This window comes from Tamandua tetradactyla, chromosome 8 (genome assembly GCF_023851605.1).
Source record: "Tamandua tetradactyla isolate mTamTet1 chromosome 8, mTamTet1.pri, whole genome shotgun sequence".
Lineage (NCBI taxonomy): Eukaryota > Metazoa > Chordata > Mammalia > Pilosa > Myrmecophagidae > Tamandua > Tamandua tetradactyla.
The window spans coordinates 85,651,731-85,671,841 of NC_135334.1; the positions used below are offsets into that span (position 1 = coordinate 85,651,731).

At 38.9% G+C, this 20,111-nt stretch overlaps 1 protein-coding gene and 1 non-coding gene across 2 annotated transcripts; both read right to left on the reverse strand.

Moving 5' to 3' along the window:
- Positions 1 to 404: 404 nt before the first annotated feature.
- EIF4G2 (eukaryotic translation initiation factor 4 gamma 2) lies at positions 405 to 12,119 on the reverse strand. Its single transcript, XM_077114781.1, has 23 exons — positions 11,858 to 12,119; positions 11,589 to 11,731; positions 10,036 to 10,100; positions 9,655 to 9,720; positions 8,820 to 8,960; positions 8,182 to 8,284; positions 7,368 to 7,499; positions 7,216 to 7,282; positions 6,973 to 7,124; positions 6,533 to 6,643; positions 6,256 to 6,339; positions 6,064 to 6,162; positions 5,660 to 5,801; positions 5,403 to 5,563; positions 4,914 to 5,027; positions 4,224 to 4,349; positions 3,997 to 4,101; positions 3,679 to 3,894; positions 3,332 to 3,590; positions 2,819 to 3,023; positions 2,494 to 2,705; positions 2,276 to 2,397; positions 405 to 1,232 (listed from the first exon to the last, which is right to left on the reverse strand). Exons 1-23 carry the CDS (start codon positions 12,117 to 12,119, stop codon positions 1,167 to 1,169), a joined length of 3,153 nt encoding a protein of 1,050 aa, XP_076970896.1. The 3' UTR covers positions 405 to 1,166.
- On the reverse strand, positions 4,719 to 4,861 carry LOC143645429 (small nucleolar RNA SNORD97). Its single transcript, XR_013157138.1, has one exon. It is a non-coding gene; the product is annotated as a small nucleolar RNA SNORD97 (small nucleolar RNA).
- Positions 12,120 to 20,111: the final 7,992 nt, after the last annotated feature.

Here is a 20,111-nt window from a genome sequence, read left to right on the forward strand (position 1 = left end):
TATGGTGTGTGAATATATCTCAATAAATTGGATTTTAAAAGTAGCCCCTGTGGGAGATGTTAAATAGGGTAAATGCTTAAGTGCTTTCTCACCATGTGTTTCAGTATGACATGGAAAAATGTAAATTGCTTCTCGTGCACAGCAATGTCCTTCCATATTCATGAGACTTGTGCTATCACAGCACTGCCTGATTTAATGGAATTGTATACACGTTAGTTTCAGCAATCTGATCTAAAGAGAAATAATCTTGAATCTCTTATCTCGTCATCAAGAGAGAATTAGATTCTAAGAATTTAAGGTTCCCTAATCTTCAAACCAATAAAACAGGTCTTCTCCCTCAAAATAAAAGCTGACAATTCTCCACAAATTTGTGGATGCTATTAGATAATATCGTCACAACTACATCAAGTATCACAATGTTTATTGATAGATACAAGTATATAAAATCAGGGCATGAACATGACTTGATAAATTAAGTAGACTTAATTTCAATACTATAATAAGAGGGACCAATTCAAATTCTCACCATTTGTTTCACACCCACAAAAACCACTTCAAGGGCATTAACGATCTCTCAAAACTGATCAGTTTTGTGCAAGTAAACCATGTTTCTTTTAAAAAGACTTGTGCACTTGCCCAGGCTCAAAGATATTAAAATCTAGCACATAAAGCCCATTACTAGAGGTAGAAATACAGGCAATATACTATTACGGCAACAACCATCAATTACAATTAAGAATTTTTTCTGTAACAACCAAATGGATAATCAAATATTGCAACAACTCAAGTATTACTGAGCAAAGTGCATTTCTACAGTATTCAGTGTTGCTATTCAGTTTTCTAACTTAAAACAGCCTATGATAACTGGCAGCAAAGAAGGTCCTTGCAATAGACTGCCTCTGCTCGAGAACTTATGATGTAATTATTGCATGCTGCTAATATACTATCTAAACATTAAAGATACTCCTAAAATATTTGATGGTAGACTATGATTAAGACATTACACTACAAAAAAACCTTATGCAGAAGGAAATCCTATTGACGTGCTTCTGCTTTAAATATTGTGAAAACATTACAGCGGAATGAATTTTCGCAGTGGTTAGGTCAAATGCAGTTATATCATAGCAACAGTATGTTTTGCACAATTTAAGGCTTTGGCTGGTTCTTTAGTCAGCTTCTTCCTCCGATTCTTCTTCTTCAGCAGTTTCTAGCCAGGTTAACCACTGATTCACCTGTAAATTGCATTTGTGATTTAACAAAATAAGTAGTATGTACAGAAGAAGAAAAAAAGCTCAAAGAAGAAGTTTTGATTCAGGGTCTATCCAGCAATTCTCACTACCACCAAGGACATATTTTATAATTGGAAAGTCTTTTAGAAGACGATGCAAGAGTACTATTTCCAAATCAGCTTTAAGTAATGAAAGGGGGGTTTTATTATTTGGATTGGGATAACTTATACAATAGTTTAAATGGCTAAAGAATGATGACACTGCTTATGCTGCAGTTACATTTCAGGACCATTTTGTATAGGACAATGGCTTCTCCCATACCTAAATGTGATAGGAGTACTTTGGAGAGAAGGGGGCAGGTGATGGGGACGTTTTCCTGACTAAGCAGATTTCTAGAATTACTGGATCAGATTCTCTGAAGACAGGGCTCTATCTAGGACAAATGCTGCAAGGATGATTCTTAAGAAGCTAGTTTTTGAACCTTAAGCGTAAAGGCAAGCTACACAGCCCAGTGTTTCTCAAAATCAGACCCCCTGGAATATCAATGAGAATGAACTGGGATGCACACAATAGACCTAATCAATAAGAATCTGTGGGATCAGGCCTTGACCTGCATTCAATTACTCTTCAGGTGATTAATGCACTCTGTGATTCTAGAGTCCCTTAATGTATTAAGTTCTTCCCCTAGGAGTAAAAGTTCACTCAACAAGATTGAAAAAAAAAAAATTGAGGTATTATAATTCAGAAGCAATCTTTTCAGTAGTTACTGGAATTTCTAAAAAAAACCTTAAATACAAATTTCCATAACTCATCATTCTATAGAACAAACGTCACTTCTAAAAATTTTTGTTGATCACCTCAACTCAAACATTTTATGTACCACTAGAATTGAAACATGATTTCATTATATAGTTCAACCTCACTTTGCCACTGCCTACTTAATCAAGCCTTCTAATAGTGCAAAATGGTACATATGAGAAACAGAAGACAACCTACCAGAGCTATCTTAACTATTTCATTAAAACATCTTTTTTTTTTTTTTTTACCTGGAACAAAGCCTTGCCTTTCCCTGGAAACTCTTGGGTTATATCTTCTTTCCAAGCCAAGAAAGCTTCTTCTTCAATAATCTCCATGTCATAGAAGTGAACAAAAAAGCGTAGTAACATGCCTTGTTTAAAAATAAAAAAAGTATTCCCATATTTAGTGTGTGCATCGTTTAAGAACTGCCCCTTTCCCACCACTCTACTGATATTAGTCACCTCACCTTTTGGGAAGTTGCTATTGTAGCAGTGCACCTGAAGAGCATAGAGAGCACTGACTTGTAGATCAACATGATCATGAAGGAATTTCTGCATCACTGGCTTGAAAGAAAGAAGCAATTGTTTTTCCTGCTCTAACTGTTCTTTGGAAGGAGCAGAGGAAGAATCTGTTTCATCACTGGGTGGGTTTACTTCACTAGAAATATACTGTAAGAAGCTAAACAGAAACAAGATGCCCTGTTAGAACCAAAAAGTAAGTTTCCCAGCTAAGGAAACAAAGCTCAGTTCCCTGCCTTGCACTTATTTTTTCTAGTAAATAATCTTTCTTACCTGGTCATCAAGATGTTCACAAATCCTTTATCTACATGAAGTTTGGGAGAGATGTTATCTTTAATCCATTTATAAATGGTTTGAGGGGATGGATCCAACTTGATTTGTTTCAACAGTTCCTTCTCTAGTTTTAGGAGCGGAAATAAGAAACTCAGCCCCTTTCCTTCCAAAATTTCCAACATGCGGTCCTTATTCTGATCAATTTCTGAAGAGACAAAGTCAACTGCAATAGTAAGTTCATTTCACCTAGTTGGCCTTTCACAGCTTTACAAATTATTTCCTAATGTACAATATTCATATAACAGAATTAAAAATCCAGCCCAGCACTCAAACTATAAACATATTAAATAAAGTTCAATAATCTTTTGTTTTTATAAGGTGGCAAAGACTACCCATAGTAATGTTTTATTATCTGGTCAGAATTATCAGACTGTGACATATATCCACGCAAGATATTAGAAATCCCTACATTTAGTGTTAACAAAGTAAACAAATACCCACCAATCCTCTTACCTGGGAGCATTTTCTGCATATTGACCTTGCTTTGCTGAAAAAGTTCTGTTAACCATTCCCGATCTTGTAACTTAGCTAATTGCTGAAGGCAAAGTAAAAAGAGAGGAAAATGGGTGCCACTTTCCAGTGGTTGAGCTAGTTCTGAAATGCTCACCAGCTCTGAAATGATGGCACGAGCTGCAAACTGTGCTAAATATGATTTCACCAAGGGGATGTCAACCTCCAGTTTAGGGCACTGGTCCAATACATTCAAAAAAGCCTGAGAAGGAATACGTAACAGTCAGAATAGTTTTCAAATTTGAATGGGAAGTTATCACAAAACTAGAAAAGTATGAAAAGTGTCCTACCTGCATGAAGTTGTCACTAGTGGCTATACCTTCATGTTTGAGTAAACTGATTAAAGAACTTGCTTTTTCTTTATCTTCATCACTTCTATCTAGTGACAGGATGATCACTTTGCTCAACATCTCAGGAAGAAAGTGTTTAGGAGCCCTCATTTCTCTTACTCCATTCACTGCCTCATTTGCATTTCCACTATTCAGATACTCAGTTACAACAGTTTCCTGAAAAGAAAACAGTCCAAATATCTTTCTTTAGTGCTTTCCCCATCCAAAAGTATTAACTCTGTGAGTTAGAGAATAATTTTGGAAGTATTTGAAACTTACAGTTAATTTAAGCAGTTCTTCCTTTGACGGTGGTGGCTTTTTGCTGGTCTTGGCAGGCTTTTCTTGGATAAGTGGTGGATTAGTTTTGAGACCAAGCTGAGGTGTCTAAAAAAAAGGTAACATAACAGGCATTGAAAGAAATAAAAAAAGAGCTTGTGAAGTCAGACAGAAGAAAAGCTTAGCGCTCAAACAACAGAAAAATGCTGTCATACTACTAAAGTTCATACCTGTCCCAGAGGTGGTGTTTGAGTGCGTGGTGGCTGGGCACTAGGAGGAATCATAGTTATCTGGGGCTGAAGCTTTGGCACTTGGTTTTTATTCATTAGGAAAGACTGAGCAGGCCTCAGGCTAATCTGGAATAGAGAACAAATCAAAACAGACATCAAAGTTAACAACACGCTGTTGACATACTAAATGCTACATTATAACATCCTAATATTAACTCAATATATACAAATATTATAAAACCTAGGGCAGAAACACTTCTCTTAAGAATTGAAAATTAAAGCTCTGACCTACACTAATGAATGATACCATCATAAATTTCACATTTGCACAATTATCTCCTAGGATCAGCATGACTAAAATACTCAAATAAACAGCAAATTTAACTAGAGTTAGAAAATGTCTTGCTTTATTCTTAATTCACTCTGCTTAAAGGAAAACCACAAAGAAAAATCTTGACAACCATTTTCCTTACTCTAACTAAATACTTAAGAAATTTGCCCTCATATCTCATAATCTTCGCTCATAGGACGCTGGACATCCAAAGAAAGAAAAAAGAAAGTATAGAAAGAAAGAAAGGAAGTCAAGAACTCCAGCATAAGTCCTCTTAATAACGCGTCTTTTTATAATCACCGGGCAATAAATTTCTGAATTGACAAACTATGGTATATAAGTAACATAGGCAAATGTACCTCATCTGCATTAAGCTGTCCTTTCTTAGAAAACCGAGGTGGCATATCCTTCGACTGTCCTTGCAGCTGGGATAAGAGTCCCTGACTCTGGTTATGGTAGAGCTGGCTTAGCCCCTATTTCAGAAAGGGAGAAAGAAAGTCTAGATAAAAAGGGGTCCACAAATTATGGTAAGCAAGTACCAAAGGGATTAGCCAAGCCTTGTGGAAAGCGTAACTGAATTTGCCCAGAGACGGTAAAAGATGAAACAGGGAATAAAAGTCTAACCTAACTGTCAAAGTGATATGATTTTACTATTACTTTACTAAATTTAAGGATAAGCATTTCTCCCAGTTTGAAATACCTATCACAGATGAAAATTTAGTTTCAAAAATCACACACACACACACACCTAAAAATATTTGCAATTCTTAGCAAAACCAAAAAAAGTCACATACATTGCAAGTTTAACACTTCTTACCTAGACATTCTTAAAAGAAATGTAGCCTTACCTGACTTTTCATAAACTTGCCTCCCATCTCCCCAAACTGCGATTGTGTGGGAGGCATAATGTGTCCCCCATGGCCATTGAAGAGTTGATTTGAACGATGACGCCCCATGGTGGGTGAAAATCTATCCTGGATAACTCCTGGACCAGTACCAATTCCGCTTCCTTAAAATACATACACGAACAACTCTTAGAACTCTACTATTAAATTGTTAAGTTGATTTTTTAGTTTAACCAGACCACTGTCTTATATGAATTCACCTGGCATTTGTCCAAACATATCAGCTAGTCCTCCAAGTGGGTCCCTATCCATTTTCATCCTGGGTGGCATAAACGGTCCCTCCAGAAAGAAGTCACTTCTCATCCCTTGAGCCATAGGAGCAGGAATAAATACTCCTAAATCCTTTAGAAATAAAGTGAATAAGCAATTTTGCCTTTGGACACCATTTTACTTAAAACTTTAATTCCTAATTACAGGGAAATTATGAGTGAGTGGTTTTATGTTATTTCTGTAAATAACTTCTTCCCAAAGTGGCACACAGGAGAGTGAAACATTAAGCTCCGCCAGTATGATGGGGGACTCAATATTCATGTAAAACTGTTGGTAGTTTCCATGGTATTATGAAAACATTTTAAAATCCAACTGTTAAAAAAAAAATCCTTACTTTTACCGCATCTTGACGGATTTGATTGATCGTCTTTGGTCCATTGTCAAGAAAAGCCTTGCGAGGAACCCAATGGTGTTCTCGCAACTCTACGGTATCCTTCAATTTAAAAAACGGTGTAAGTTTTATTCTACTATTCTTATTTATACACAGAAAAATCAGCTTAATAACATTTAAAGAAACTAATTTTACCTGCAGCAGGAATCGAATCCTTGCTGGCAATTCCTTACTTAACATCAAGGAGCACATTCGGGCAAAGTACTGATCCATTAAGGACTGATAAAGGAAAAAAATATATATATATAACTAGAAGAAACTGCTAAAGCAAATGTGCACTAAGGGCTTTTTCGGCTTCTAGATTACAATCGAGGTAAATGATTAAACATGACAATTGTTCATACAAAAAAGGTAATTTGAATAAAAACCAAAACATATTAGTTATACTGCTTCAACCAAGCAATATACTCACCTTAGCTCGTTCATGGTCTAATCTAGGTCCCACTGTCCTCATTATCTGACAGAGGCACTCCAAATCCTCTCCCATATCTTTGAGTTGGACTCTCTTCTTCTTTTCCAAAAGCTACCAAAAGAAAAGCCACATACCGACAAAATTTTACAGCTTGATCCTGGTTTAGATACACTTTTCCCTTATTTTGAAGAAATCCTTCCAAATTAAGCAACTTTTATGTAGGTACTTAAAACAGTCCTAAGCCTACCATGCCAATCATGCAGCATACTTTCACATTTAAATAAATTTTGCTCTACATGACAGATTTGCTGGCCGTCAAAATATTTACTTATCCTACCACCCTTCTCAGATGGTCTCAAAGACAATGAACTCATTCCCCCCAAATAATAATGCACGTCATGCTTACATTAACCTAAACTTAAATTCCCAGACACACTTACTGTTTTGATGCACTTATGAAGGATAGATTCATGAATAAGATCAAGCTTGCCAAGTTCTCCAATGAATTTGATGTTCCCCAACATCTTGATCTTAGCAATGGCTCTCTGTTCCTCCTCCTCTGGGAGGAGGGGATTTTCACGCTTATCATAGACTGAAAAAGAGAAACACCAAAGGATGAAAGTCAACATTCAGAATTAAACTGAAAACATACAGTACTACAAGTATCAACTATAAATTCTTACCATCAACATTTCTGGTACGGTTTTCAAATTCATCTTGTAATTTGGAAATTAGGAGGCGTCTGAATGTCTATTGAAACAAAAATTATTTGACAGGTTTTTAAACTGAAAATTTTCACATCAATTTTAAGATCTGCAAACAAACTACTACTTACTGTGCTTTGCTTCTGTCCTGGTTGACCCTCTGCTGCTGGGCCATCAAAGTTTGGTGCATCTTCTGCCAATCGCAGACATAGCTGAGCATACAGTGAGCTATACTTTGGCTCTTCTAGGGCTTTGTCCACAATCTATAAATGTCATTTTGCTTTACTACACATGAAAATTTTTTGAGAACCCTGAATAATAATTACTTGCAGATTTAAGCATCCTAAATTTTGCAACAAATCTTATATCAGAATGGACAAATATACTTCTCTAGTCTCAGCTATAATGTGGGAATAACACCTATCTTAGGAAGTTTACTGTGCAAAACGAGATAATGCATGTAAAGTACTCAGAGCAATCTTTTACTGACTGTAATACAATTTATTTTCAAGACCAAACAAAGTTCTTGTTTGGGGAGGGGGGGAAATAGTTTGCTGATAGCCCAGTTTAATTCATCAATTGTAATGTGAATTCAAAATTCACCTCTTAATTTGAGGCCATTAAAAGTTGGATTTGTTATACTAGTGGTAAATGAAAGCGAGGGGTAAGGAGTATGGTATGTATAATATTTTTTTCTCTGTTATCGTTTTATTTCTTTTTCTGTTGTCTTTTTATCTCTTTTTCTAAATCGATGCAAATGTTCTAAGAAATGATGAATATGCAACTATGTGATGATATTAAGAATTACTGATTGTATATGTAGAATGGAATGTCTTAATGTTTTTGTTTGTTAAATTTTAATTAATAAAAAAGTTAAATAAAAAAAAAACTTGGATTTGTTAAACATTTTCCTCTCCCTTTAAGTTAAGTAAACACTTAACTTACCAGCAGTATGACCCCTTTAAGGATAAGTTTAGACTCTACACCCACATTGAGGAGCTCAAGGCATAGCTTGTCAAACTTTTCAGGAGTAAGCTTATTTAGTATGCTGGGGAAAAACAGAATCACATATTAAATGTCAGTCAACACACAAAAAATTCTGAGTTGAAAATTATGCTGTTTTTCTATCATCTCCTTTTAATATCAAGGCTTATCTTCTTACCCACCTAGTCAAAGGGATTTTGAAGTAAGCCTTCAGATTATAACATCCATACCATATTGGGGGTACCCCAGCTATTTGATGAAAATCCTTTCTCAAAGCCCAGGGCACAAGGGCCTGCTTATTATCAAAGCTGGAACCAGGAAGTCCATTATATTCTCTGCTTCACTGGGTTAACATACCAGTGCCATTTCAGTAAAGAAATGGCAGCACAAGAGCTTGTGGGTTTTAACCTAATAGCTGAAAGCAACTGTAGGTTCCAAAATACTGGTCTGCTGCTTTTTAGGTCATTATATAATAGAGAACCCAGGCAAGCTTTTAACAGCCTGTTTTCTAATTCCAATTGTATAGCACACACATGAGATATACAGCTAATCCATTCTTTTTTCCTATTAGTAAAGACAAAATAGTCATATGAACTTACCCTCTTACTTTCCTGAAGATTGCATCATGTCGTTCTTTTTCATTTGCGGAGTTGTTTGCTGCGGAGTTGTCATCTCGTCTAGTGCTTCGTGCAGGAATCCATTTCTGAGCGTTTTGCCCTGGGGTTTTCCCCAGGAACTCGCTGATCACGATAAAATTAAGTTTTATAATTAAGATTATGAAATCTTACAAACATTCCGTCTAGTCACGTGCCAAATGTCACAATGACCAGAAACTCTTCTAAATAAAAAGTTTAGGTCTTCCCCCAATTTTATTCATAACTGAGCAAACCGTGGAGAGACAGTGGTTCTCAAACCGTAGTGTATGTCAGAACCACTTGGAGGGCTCATTAAAACTGACTGCTGGGCCTAACGCCAGAGTTTCTGTAGTATTAAGTATGGGGTACAGCCTGAAACTTTGCATCTCTGTTAAGTCTGGGGTGATGCCAATGCTGCTGGGTCTAAGAGCCATATCCTGAAAAACTCCCTAGATATTTTATAACTATGATCATGTTGCATGCACACTGCTTTATCAATACCAATTAGTACGGGTAATAACTGATTTCAGAAATGATACCTATGAGACAGTTCACAAACAATTTAAGAATATAAATTTTAACAGTTTGAGGATCTCAACTTAACATTAGATGAACAGCTAAGGAATAATCAAAAGTTGAGCTATAAATTTAGTATACTGAGCAAAAACCCTGACCTATAACATTATCTATTTCAGAAGTCCGGGCGTCTGTTGCCATAAACTATATTGCTATACTTGAGAAAGACTTTCACTTAAAATGTTCTATTTTAAAAACTCGTTCACTTTTATGTTTATGATACCTGTTGCCAGCAGTCTTGGGATAGTGCTGAGGTGCACCCCGACTTCCTCCTCCGCCCGAAGAAGCACTATTTAAGAGAAAAAAATGCTTTAAAATCATATCTCAACTAATTATTGGACACAGGATTTATTATTATTTTAGAAATTACACCACAGATGAAGACTGAACTTAGGCCTAAAGGAAAGCCAAAGAATTGTTACAACAACATTCATTCTTCAGATGGCAATTATTAGAAGGTAGCCAGTGAAAATCTAAAGACTTCTTTTAATGTATGTGGCACATTAAAATTTCAGCACATTAAATCAGAATTATTTAGTCTGGCGACTCTTGGTTTTATGACTGGATTTTATAACAGAATTCTTGGAAATAAATTTGCATTTACCTGAAACGAGAAGCACCCCCTTCTGCAATCGCACTCTCCACTTTGGCGGCTTGACAACGAAGAATCTTCAAAAGAATAATATTAATGGATGGGGTGGGGAGGGGAGGGGAAAGGAGAAACGATAAACCTAGAATGAGAAAAAGCACCAAAATTAGATAACTGTTAGAACAGGGATTTAGAAAGCTTCATTCAATTATAATTTCAATTCCTGGCACTGCAGTTGATTGAACTTTCACTGCATTGCAGTTCTCACAAGACTGAAGACTAAAATCAATGTACTCAAAACACAGAAAGACGGTAAAGTTTTATTTTGTTCAACCACCTGGAAATTCTATGGTCCTCAAAGATGTCAAAAACAGCCTTCATAGAAATAAGTTTAATCTCCAAAACCAAGAACCAATATTTAAAAAAAAAACCTCCCCTGAAGCTGAGTAGTAATAGAAAATCTATCTCCATCAACATGGACACAATCTGTGGAAAATACATTTACTGCCTCAACGATGGGTTCAAAAGACTGGATAAAATCTAACTACAGACTGCTTAGCAGTTTTCTTCACTACCCATTCTTTTAAACCTTCCCCCCCCCCCCAAGCATATCTGGAAGAATGCAAGAGAATGGACATGGGTGAACAGTGATTGGCCCTAGGCAAGCAAAGACCAGGGCCACAACATGGCAGTAGTCGGAACCTCCACCCCATTTCCCCCTTCCTGGGAACAAAAGAGCAGTGGAATGCTCCCACCCAGCCTTGACTTCGGGAAGTGCTTCCGATATCCTCCTCGCTGAACTACTGGTCTCTTGACCATACCGGGCCCTCCCCTCGCCCATAGGGGCAAGCATCGGCTGGGAGGGGCGGAGGCCGCCCCCGCCGGCCCAGCGCCCGGCTCTTTGTTCTCCAGGCAGGAAGGCGGCCTTCTTCCCACCCACCGCCTTCAAGCCGGCCCCCTCCCACCCCATAAATCCCCATAGGGCTGACAGCCACCTCTCCACTATCTTCTCAGCTGACAAAAAGGACATAAACCATTATATTCTCTTCCTTTTCAACTCCGGGCGGGGCCCACCCGGGAGGCCCCTCGCTCCCTCCACGAAAAGCAACCCCGCCGCTTCCCCTCCGCCACACACACCTCCACCCCACCGGGAGGCCGGCTCTGTGACTCCTGCGGCTCGGCTGGTCCCGCGCCAACGGCCAGGCCCTCACCGCCGGGTCGCGGCCCTCGTCGCGGCGCGCGCAACCCGTGCCGACCTCATTCTCCGTCCCATCACACCCGTGATTCGGCGCGCGTCGGCCGAGGGAACGACAGGTGACAGCCACGACCAGACGGCGGCCGGGGCCTGTCTAGACTGCCCTTTTCTTTCTAATCCGCCAGCAACCGGGAGGGACAACAGATGCGAAGAATTTCCAGGAGGCCCCAAGCGCGGAGAAACCGCTTAAAAGGGTAGCCCCGCCCGGCCCCGCCTGCGGCCGCCATTTTGTACTACACGAGAAGTAGCCACAGCACGGCGGCCATTTTAGGCCGCTCTACTCAGCAGCAGCGTCGGCGGTGTCTTCACTCACCTTCACCGAGAACTCAGCAGCTGCCACTGCAGCTGCCTCCTCAGAGTTCGGTCGTCGGGGACGGGGAAGGGAGGGGAGAGGGGAACGGAAAACAAAAAGGGGGGAGGGAAGGGGGAGGAAGGAGTCGGGAACGGCTTGAAGCTCTCAGTTCAGAGGAATCGCTGCTGCAGCCACCACCCGGTACCCGACGCCACCTCCATAGAGCTCCAACTCGCTGCTGGCGCTGAGGCGTGTCTGAAGCCGAACTTATCACTCTGGGGCAGCCGAACCCATCAGAGTCGCCCCGAATGGCTCCTTCGCCACCCAATCAGCAGCCTGGTTGGTGTCCGCCACCAATCCAGTCAGGCCGGTGGGGAGGAGCCAAAAGGCCAAGCTCGGTTGAGGCGCAGCCCCGCCGCAGTGCGCAAAGCCATATTCGCGAAGGCTCTGAGGCCAAGACGGTGGCGTAAAGGAAACTGAGCAGTGATGAGATGCAAGTGACTTACGTAAAGTTCGAGAGCCCTCGGATCTGCTTTGGTGTGGCAGCGGCATCTTCCTCCAGTCTCTTTGTTCCCCGAGTCTATACCCCACGCTCGAGTTATACAACGTTCTTTCTTTCCGCCTCGTTTTCTCATCGGGAGCATGGGAAGAAAACTCGTCTTTCTCCTACCCCACACGATTCCTCTCGATGGCGCGTTAGAGCTTTGGTTTTCCTGGAGCCTCCAGCCCCAAGGAGCCGAGATTGCCCTTCGCGGACCTGACCTCCGTGGGAAGGGCTTGCCGGGTTGAGACCTGGCGCCCTCAGGGCGCGGACACGGGAATCCCTGTCCGTCTCCAGGCCCTCAGCTTCGTCAGCTTTAAGGGTAGGGACTTCTGGAAAACAGGTTCAGGAGACAAGAAGGTGCACCCAAATGAGTAAAAGGAGCTGCATTCAACCTTCTGCTAAGCTACGCTCTGAGTAAATGAGAAAAGGATGAAAGGAATGAATTTGTTTTTGTACCTCACATAAGAAGCAAGTTTCCCCAAAGGGATGTCCGGCTAGCGGTCACGGAGGAATAACCAGAATCTGCAACCATCTCTGGAAGGAGTGTTTGTGGAGCGCGGGCGTTCGAGGGATATTTAATTGCTGGCTCCTGTTTTTGTTTTTTGAGGCCGCGTTAAAGACTGTCAGCAGCGTATTTACATTTTGTGTAAGGGCCACTATATAAAATAGGATTAGGCTTTTCAAAACCGGCAGGTTGAACTACTTAGACTTCTCAGGTATTTTAAAGGATGAATACCGTAAAATGAAGTTACATCGTTTGCGACGTTTTAGCCATACAGTCGTGGAGTCATGGCTTTACAAAAATGGAGTCATGTTCCCATGTTTCAACAAATAGAAATTTCTCCATCTTCATTTTGAACATGTCTTGATACAATGTGTAATTTAAAGCAAGAAAGTATGTGTGCGTTTTAACATGCACGACTTTAAAAGAAAGTGTAAAGGGTAGGGTTTTCGAAGACCCAAACTTAATCTGACATGTTAAAACAGCTCTTATTGAAAGCGCCTAGCCCATAATTGAATACAATATTCAGGAGGGTTGCACAGAGTTTTTCCTAGGACATTTAAACCTGATAATAGAAGGGCGTCGCATGGCTCTGAAGGTTTCTAACCCAATTTCAGTACCTATTAGATTTAGATATAATAGGCCGATCATCACACTTTCCTATTATATTACTACAATATTTCTATTAAATCAGTTTCACCCTAACTTTAACAGCTGAAAAAGATATTCTCGCTCTGGGAGTTAGTTACTTTTTTTTTTTTAAAACTCCCGGGGAAAGGTGGAAATTTTGTTTCAAATACAAGAGGTTTCACTTTGTAGTTGTTGGACCCTTCTAGCTTCAAAATAACACCAGCATATAATTGCTGGAGTGCTTTACCATTTGTAAAAATGCTTTCATATATACTATATTTTATTTTTACATAACTGTTTTACGTTGTTAATGACTGATAACGAGTACATTAAATCTAGTGGGAAGAATGGTTTTTAAAAGCGCAGTTTAAGGTGGGTCATGGTGGCTCAGTGGTGGAGTACTTGCCTACCTGGAGACTCGGGTTCAATTCCCTGTGCCTACCCATGTGGAAAAGAAAAAAAAAGTACAGCCTAAACTCCAAATAAAATTAACTTAGTCATAAAACCTTTTTTTAAATAAAAAAATTAACAATAATTTTTATTTTAAAAATTAAGAAACTAATTAAAAATAATACTTAACTTAATGTTTTATTTAATCTTTGCTAATTGTGAACACCTCAGCTATGAGCTTTGCGGGGATTAGTATGTGTGAGAAACTGGACTGAGAGGGAGTACCCAAGGTAGAAACAGTAGAAAATATAGATAAAACAAAATCAGTCTTTTCAGTTACTTTTCAATCATTGGGGAGACAGAGTCACAATTTCTAAATGTTTCTATCACATCGATGTATAATTGTTATTGTCTGGAATTCGGCTTTAAGTTCATAGAAAATTGAATTTTAAACACACATTTCAATCTGCTAGTTTTAACATTTTATGTTTTCTATATGATTGAAAAACTCTTAAGAATCTTGACTGACTTGCTAATGCATATGTTTTCCCAATATTTTAATAATCACGTTAAATGGGGTTATCCTAACACGTGCTTCTCCTGGAGTGTCTGCTGTCCTCTGTGCTTAAGGATTTTCTAATCCTACACTTCCACTCACATCTCTCACTTGAACTCCAATTCTGAATTTCCAACAGCCGATTGACCAGTGGTGCAAACCTGCAGTTGTATTAGTTAGGTTCACACAGTAATTTTAAACATTTGAATTACTGGACATTGAAATGTTAGGCAATTTTGCATGCATATCCAGATTCCCATCTTTTCATTGAAAATCTGGCAGTACTGGGCCTGACATTCCTACATGGCAACATTCAAGGGTAGCTGAGTAGTAACTGCCTCCACTGGATATCTTTTTTCATTTCACCACAGTTAAATCTGACTTGATTTGTTTATGTTCCTACCTGGCCTTTATACCCATTTTGTGTTTTTGAATCATCTCTTCAACAGATTCAGCATGTAACGGATCATCTTTCTATTATAAGGAAAAGGAATCAGATGAGTTGAATCTTCTCTACCACTTACTGTGTAAATTTTGGCAAGTTATTTCATCATTCTCATTCTCAGCTTCTGAATCTGTACAATGGGAATGATAATATTTACAGAGTTGTAAAGATTAAATGAGATAATATATGTAAAGCACATAGCATAGAGCCTCCCCTAGTAATTACTTAATGTTATTTACTATAGTAATAATAATGATGATTAACCAGCTGTTTCCACAACTATTTTAATTTTGTTAAGGACCCCACTGTTCTTCTAAGCTAGAAACCCCTCTACATATTTTCTTTCCTTTTGATCAGGTTTAATATTCAAACAGTTATTGTGTTCAAGTGTTACTACTCTCAAAGTGTTTCTTGCAGTCATCATCTTCCCCATAATTTCACTGCATACATGCTATTCCAGGCCTCAATTCATTATTCTAGTAAGTTACTGAAAAATTCTAGTTGGTCTCCTACAGTCTTTGCTCTCTATTCTGAAGACTTATGTTAGTCTTTAAACACTTTTTTTCAACATAGCATTACCAGGCTTAAGAATCTTCACTATTCTTTCTTTTACATCAGTTGATCACAGCCTTACATATTAGCCTCACTTGGGGTTCTTTTAAAAATTTCAATGTCCAGGGTGCATCTACGATCAGATAAATGTGAATCTCTGGAAATGGGATCCAGGCAATATCTTAAAGCTCTTCAGGTGATTTCAAGTTGCAGTCAAGGTTGAAATGACTGTAGCAAGTTAGAGGATTTCAGAAAATTATAGCATTGACAGCTGAAGAAAATTCTTGAAAGAGGAAACACTATTCTAGAAAAGATGAGGGACTTTCCCCAAGTAGGGAAGCAAACATTAGAACCTAGGGATTCCAGTTCATTTGATTTTGCCTGGCTTTCTTACCCTTCATATACTAGCCCTACCCTACCTCTTAGGTTGGCCGAATTTTTCACCACTCCCAAACACCAATCTTTTCTCATGGAGCCAGTTTGGCTGCTGTTGCTGGGCCTAAAATTTCACTTCTAGTTCTCCATTGTTAGCAATTTTGAGACCACCTGCATTTATTCCTTCCATCAATTCATTCCTGAAGGCATGGATATGAGTCTGCCAGTGTACTGCTCAAAATCTTTGTAGCTCTCACCTGCTAGCAGAATAACATCTGAACTTAGGTTGGCATAAAAGGCCCTTTGTGATCTGGTTTCAGACTATGCCCGCATTCCTCCGTCTAGGCACATCCTTTCTCAATTGCTACAGTCATCCATAATCTAGTTCTGTAGTACTTAAACTTTGCTCCATTTTAATACCAGTGTTCTATTTTATATGACTAAAAATTTGGTGGTCTTTGTCCACTTGGCCAAAAAAAAAAAATAAAGCTAATGCATTAGTATACTAAAAGCTAGGCAAGTAGCTTAGGTTTAATCTCTGTTGTCAAGGAGCTCACAATCTAGACAAGGAAAAGATACATCAATTACATAGAAGGACAGGGAAGCACAGAATTTAATGCTAAACTGAACAGCCAAGAAAAAAATGATTAAATGTTTCATAAAAGGAACAGTAGGAGATAACGCTGTAGCCATTCTTGCTTGAGTGTCAGAATGATGACATAGTACTTGACTACATGGGCATAGATAATTTTGGGGCAAAGACAGTTCTTGAGCTGATTTTAACTGAGCAATGCTGCTTTAAAAAAACTAACCTTGTGGCTTGTGTAGATTAGATAGAAGGACAAACCTGGAGATGAGATCATAAGGCTACATCGTGCATTATTCCTGTGAGATCAGGAACACTTCTATTGTATTACTGTATTTCCAGTAGAATTTTTTGTACACAGGAGGAGCTGAGGAAATGTGCATGAACACTTCTATTGTATTACTGTATTTCCAGTAGAATTTTTTGTACACAGGAGGAGCTGAGGAAATGTGCATGCATGTTATCTTTTTTTTGTTTTTCATGGGCAGGCTCCGGGAATCGAACCCAGGACTTCGGCATGGCGGGCGAGAATTCTGCCGCTGAGCCACTGTTGCACTGCTCTTTTTTGACTTTTAAAAAGGGGAATTTAATAAGTTACAAGTTTACAGTTCTAAGGCCATGAAAATGTCCCAGTTAAAGCAAGTCTATAGAAATGTCTGATCTTAGGCTTCCAGGGAAAGATACGTTGATTCAAGAAGAATGATGAAGTTCAGGGTTTCTCTCTCAAGTGGAAATGTAATGGTGAACACAGTGTCATCTGCTGGCTTTCTTTCCAAGCCTCTTGTTGCATGAGGCTGGCCAGGAGGCATTTTCCTTCTTCATCTCCAAAGGTTGCTGGCTTGTGGACTCTGCTTCTCGTGGCTATGTCGTTCTGTCATCATTCTCTGCTCTCTTAGTGCATCGATCTTAACATTTTATTCATTCATTTTTCTCTTGATTACCATAACTTTACCCTTTCCAGAATTCCCTCTTACCTTATCAGCTGTTTCACGAATTCACATCAGTCTTCTTTATTAGCTTCTCTTCCTCTGTTTGATCTCTAAATATGGAAGTACCCTCAGCATTTATTCTGGGCCTCCCACCCCCCCAATACTTCCATAGATGATTCATCTGGCCTGTGACTTTAAGTCCCATTTTTATGATGATGGTTTTCAAATTCATATCTTCAACTCTGACCTACCTTTCCCACCACGCAAGCTATGAATGCATATCGAATTGCTTCCTGAAATTTCCCCTTTACCAAGTGGGCTTTTCAATCTTAACATGTTTAGAGCAGTTTTTCCTCTGCTGTTCTGCATCTCAATAAATGGCACTGACACCCACCAGTTGCTCAGGCCAAAAACCTATAAATCATTTAAAATTATTTTCTGTCTCTTATCTCCCATATCCAGTCCCCCAGAAATTCTATTGGCTGTATCTCCAAAATATATTTTAACTTGGTCCACTTCTCTTCATCTACATTTTCTATCACTTAATTCAAACACCATTATCTCTAGCTTGGATTATTGCAGTGGACTTTTTTTTTTTTTCAGTTAAAACAATGGGAATTTATTAGCTTATAGTTTTGAATCTAATAGAAAGTCCAAATCAAGGTGTCATCAAGGTGATGCTTTCTCTGGGGTTGGCTGCCAGCAATTCTTGGTCCTTAGTTTGTTACAAGGCAAGGAACAAGGTAGCATCTCCAGGTTCCACTGATGGTCAGCTTCTGCCTGCTCCATCTGTGGCTTTCTCTCTCTCTCTCCATATTTCATTCTCTTTTTATTTATTTATTAAACATAATGATATACAAACACCAACATTCTTACCATCTGATCATTCCATTCTTGATATATCATCAGTAACTCACAATATCATCACATAGTTGTATATTCATCATCATGATCATTTGGTTCTGGGTGGGTTCACAGCTGGTCCAGCTTGTCCAGACTAGGGTATGCATTGTGTCCTGTCACTGAAGTGGCCCCAGCAGTTGTTCTGTACTGTTCCTGGCTATTTACCAGCTGCTCTGGAGGATGAACTAAATCCCACACCTTGCTAAGCCACCATCTTGGCCCCCTCCTTCCGCAGTAGACTCTTAATTGGCCTCTCGACCTATCTCTTGCTCCCCAATACTATTTCAGTAAAGAACCCAATCATCTATTTAAAATGTAGATTAGATAATGACATGCCCATGTTTAAACCCTCTAATCATGTATATTTATTGCAGATATCTGCAATAAAATCCAAACTCTTTATTACGTCTTACATGGCTTTACATGATTAGCTCTTGAACATCACCCTGACCTCATCTGCTATTGTTTTCTTCCTTGACTTCTGTATTTTTCAGACCGCCCTTTACCTTCAGACATGTCAAGCTCATCCAAAGTTTTCCACTCCTCAAACATACAAAGGCTATTGGCTACCTCTTAGTTCTACTGCTCCAAAGCTCTTATTCCAGTTTTTTTACATGGCTGGCTCTTTTTCATAATTTAGGAATAAGCTTGAATGGTTAACTCCTTAGAAAAGTCTTCCTTGATCATGCTATGTAATGTAGTCCCCCTTTCCAGCCACTCTATCACATTGCTCCATTTATATTTTTTCATAGTCCATAACTTATTACTATCTGAAATGATTTTTTTGCATTATTTCTTATGTGTTGTCTGCTCACTGCTTAGTGAGAACAGGAAACTTGTCTCTTGTATTCACCATTATATTTCTTAAAAACAGTGCTTATAACAGTTCCTGGCATATATTAGGCATCAACAAATATTTAATACAGGAATAAACAAATTCTCAATTGAGAATTTGGGGTAGATAGGAAAATGTCATTTCTCCCATTTTAGAGACAGGGAAATTGAAAGTCAGGTGACTTTTCCAATGCTATTCAGTTAGTATGTGACAGAATCTCATACTTTTCGAACTGCAGCATTTGATTAATCATAATGGGGATGTTCCTTTTTACTTTTGCATGCAATGTGTAAAGGTGCTTTTATTTCTTCCCTATGGCTTCAAAAACAAATTACACAAAGAGGGTAGCTTAAAAGAACAGAAATATATTCTCTCACAGTTCTGGAGGCCAGAAGTCCAAAACCAAGGAGTTGGCTAGACCATACTCGCTATGGAGGCTCTAGGGGAAAATTCATTTCTTGCTGCTTATAGCTTCTGGTGGTTGTTGGTGTCCCTTGGCTTGTGGTTGTATCTCTTCTCCATCTTCACATTGCCTTCTCTGTGTGTGTCTCAAAATCCCTCTGCCTGTCTCATAAAAAGTCATCTGATTCCACTTAGTGGCCTCCCAGATAATCTAGGATAAACTCCTCTCAAAGTCCTTAACTTAATCACATCAATAGCCATGTAAGGTACTATTCATTCTTTTTTTTTTCACATGGGCAGGCACCAGGAATCGAACCCTGGTCCTCGGGCATGGCAGGCAAGCACCGTGGCCCGCCCACTATTCATTCTTTTGCCTTATAAGGTAGTATTCACAGATCCTGGAGATTTGGACATGGATATATCTTTGGGGACTACCATTCAGCCCACTACCTTGCTCGTGGCATTTTAGTACAGAACTAAATTCGTTTAACAAATATATTTAGTAAGCACCAAATACTTGCCATGTATAATACTAGAAGTTAGATATATATCAATAAACAATAGTGAGCATTTTATGTTTGGGGTGGAAAAGGGCACTATTAATAATTACATTGGGACAGCAGACATAAACCAGGATTATACCAGGCAAACAAAGACATATGATCACCTTTCTTATGATGAATGAGGCAAAGAGAGGTGAAATAGACAAAGACCTTGCCTGCTTGTATGTTTTGATATTATTAAACAATAAACTGTTATTGTTTTCTCTTCAAAATAATAGGTTTTAAACTCTAATCAGTAAAGAACACTTCTTTCTTGGAGAAATCTCATCAAAATAGTAACCCTTATAAGCATTGCAGCATATAAAATGCTTAAATCATATTTAAGGTGAACA

Coding starts and splice junctions, on each gene's coding strand:
- EIF4G2 (XM_077114781.1), bottom strand. CDS start 12,119: ATGCCGCTGCCACACCAAAGCAGATCCGAGGGCTCTCGAACTTTACGT. Junction 3,895..3,996: donor AAGAACTGCTTAAATTAACT/GTAAGTTTCAAA, acceptor TTTTCTTTTCAG/GAAACTGTTGTAACTGAGTA. Junction 2,706..2,818: donor GTGAACATCTTGATGACCAG/GTAAGAAAGATT, acceptor GTTTCTGTTTAG/CTTCTTACAGTATATTTCTA.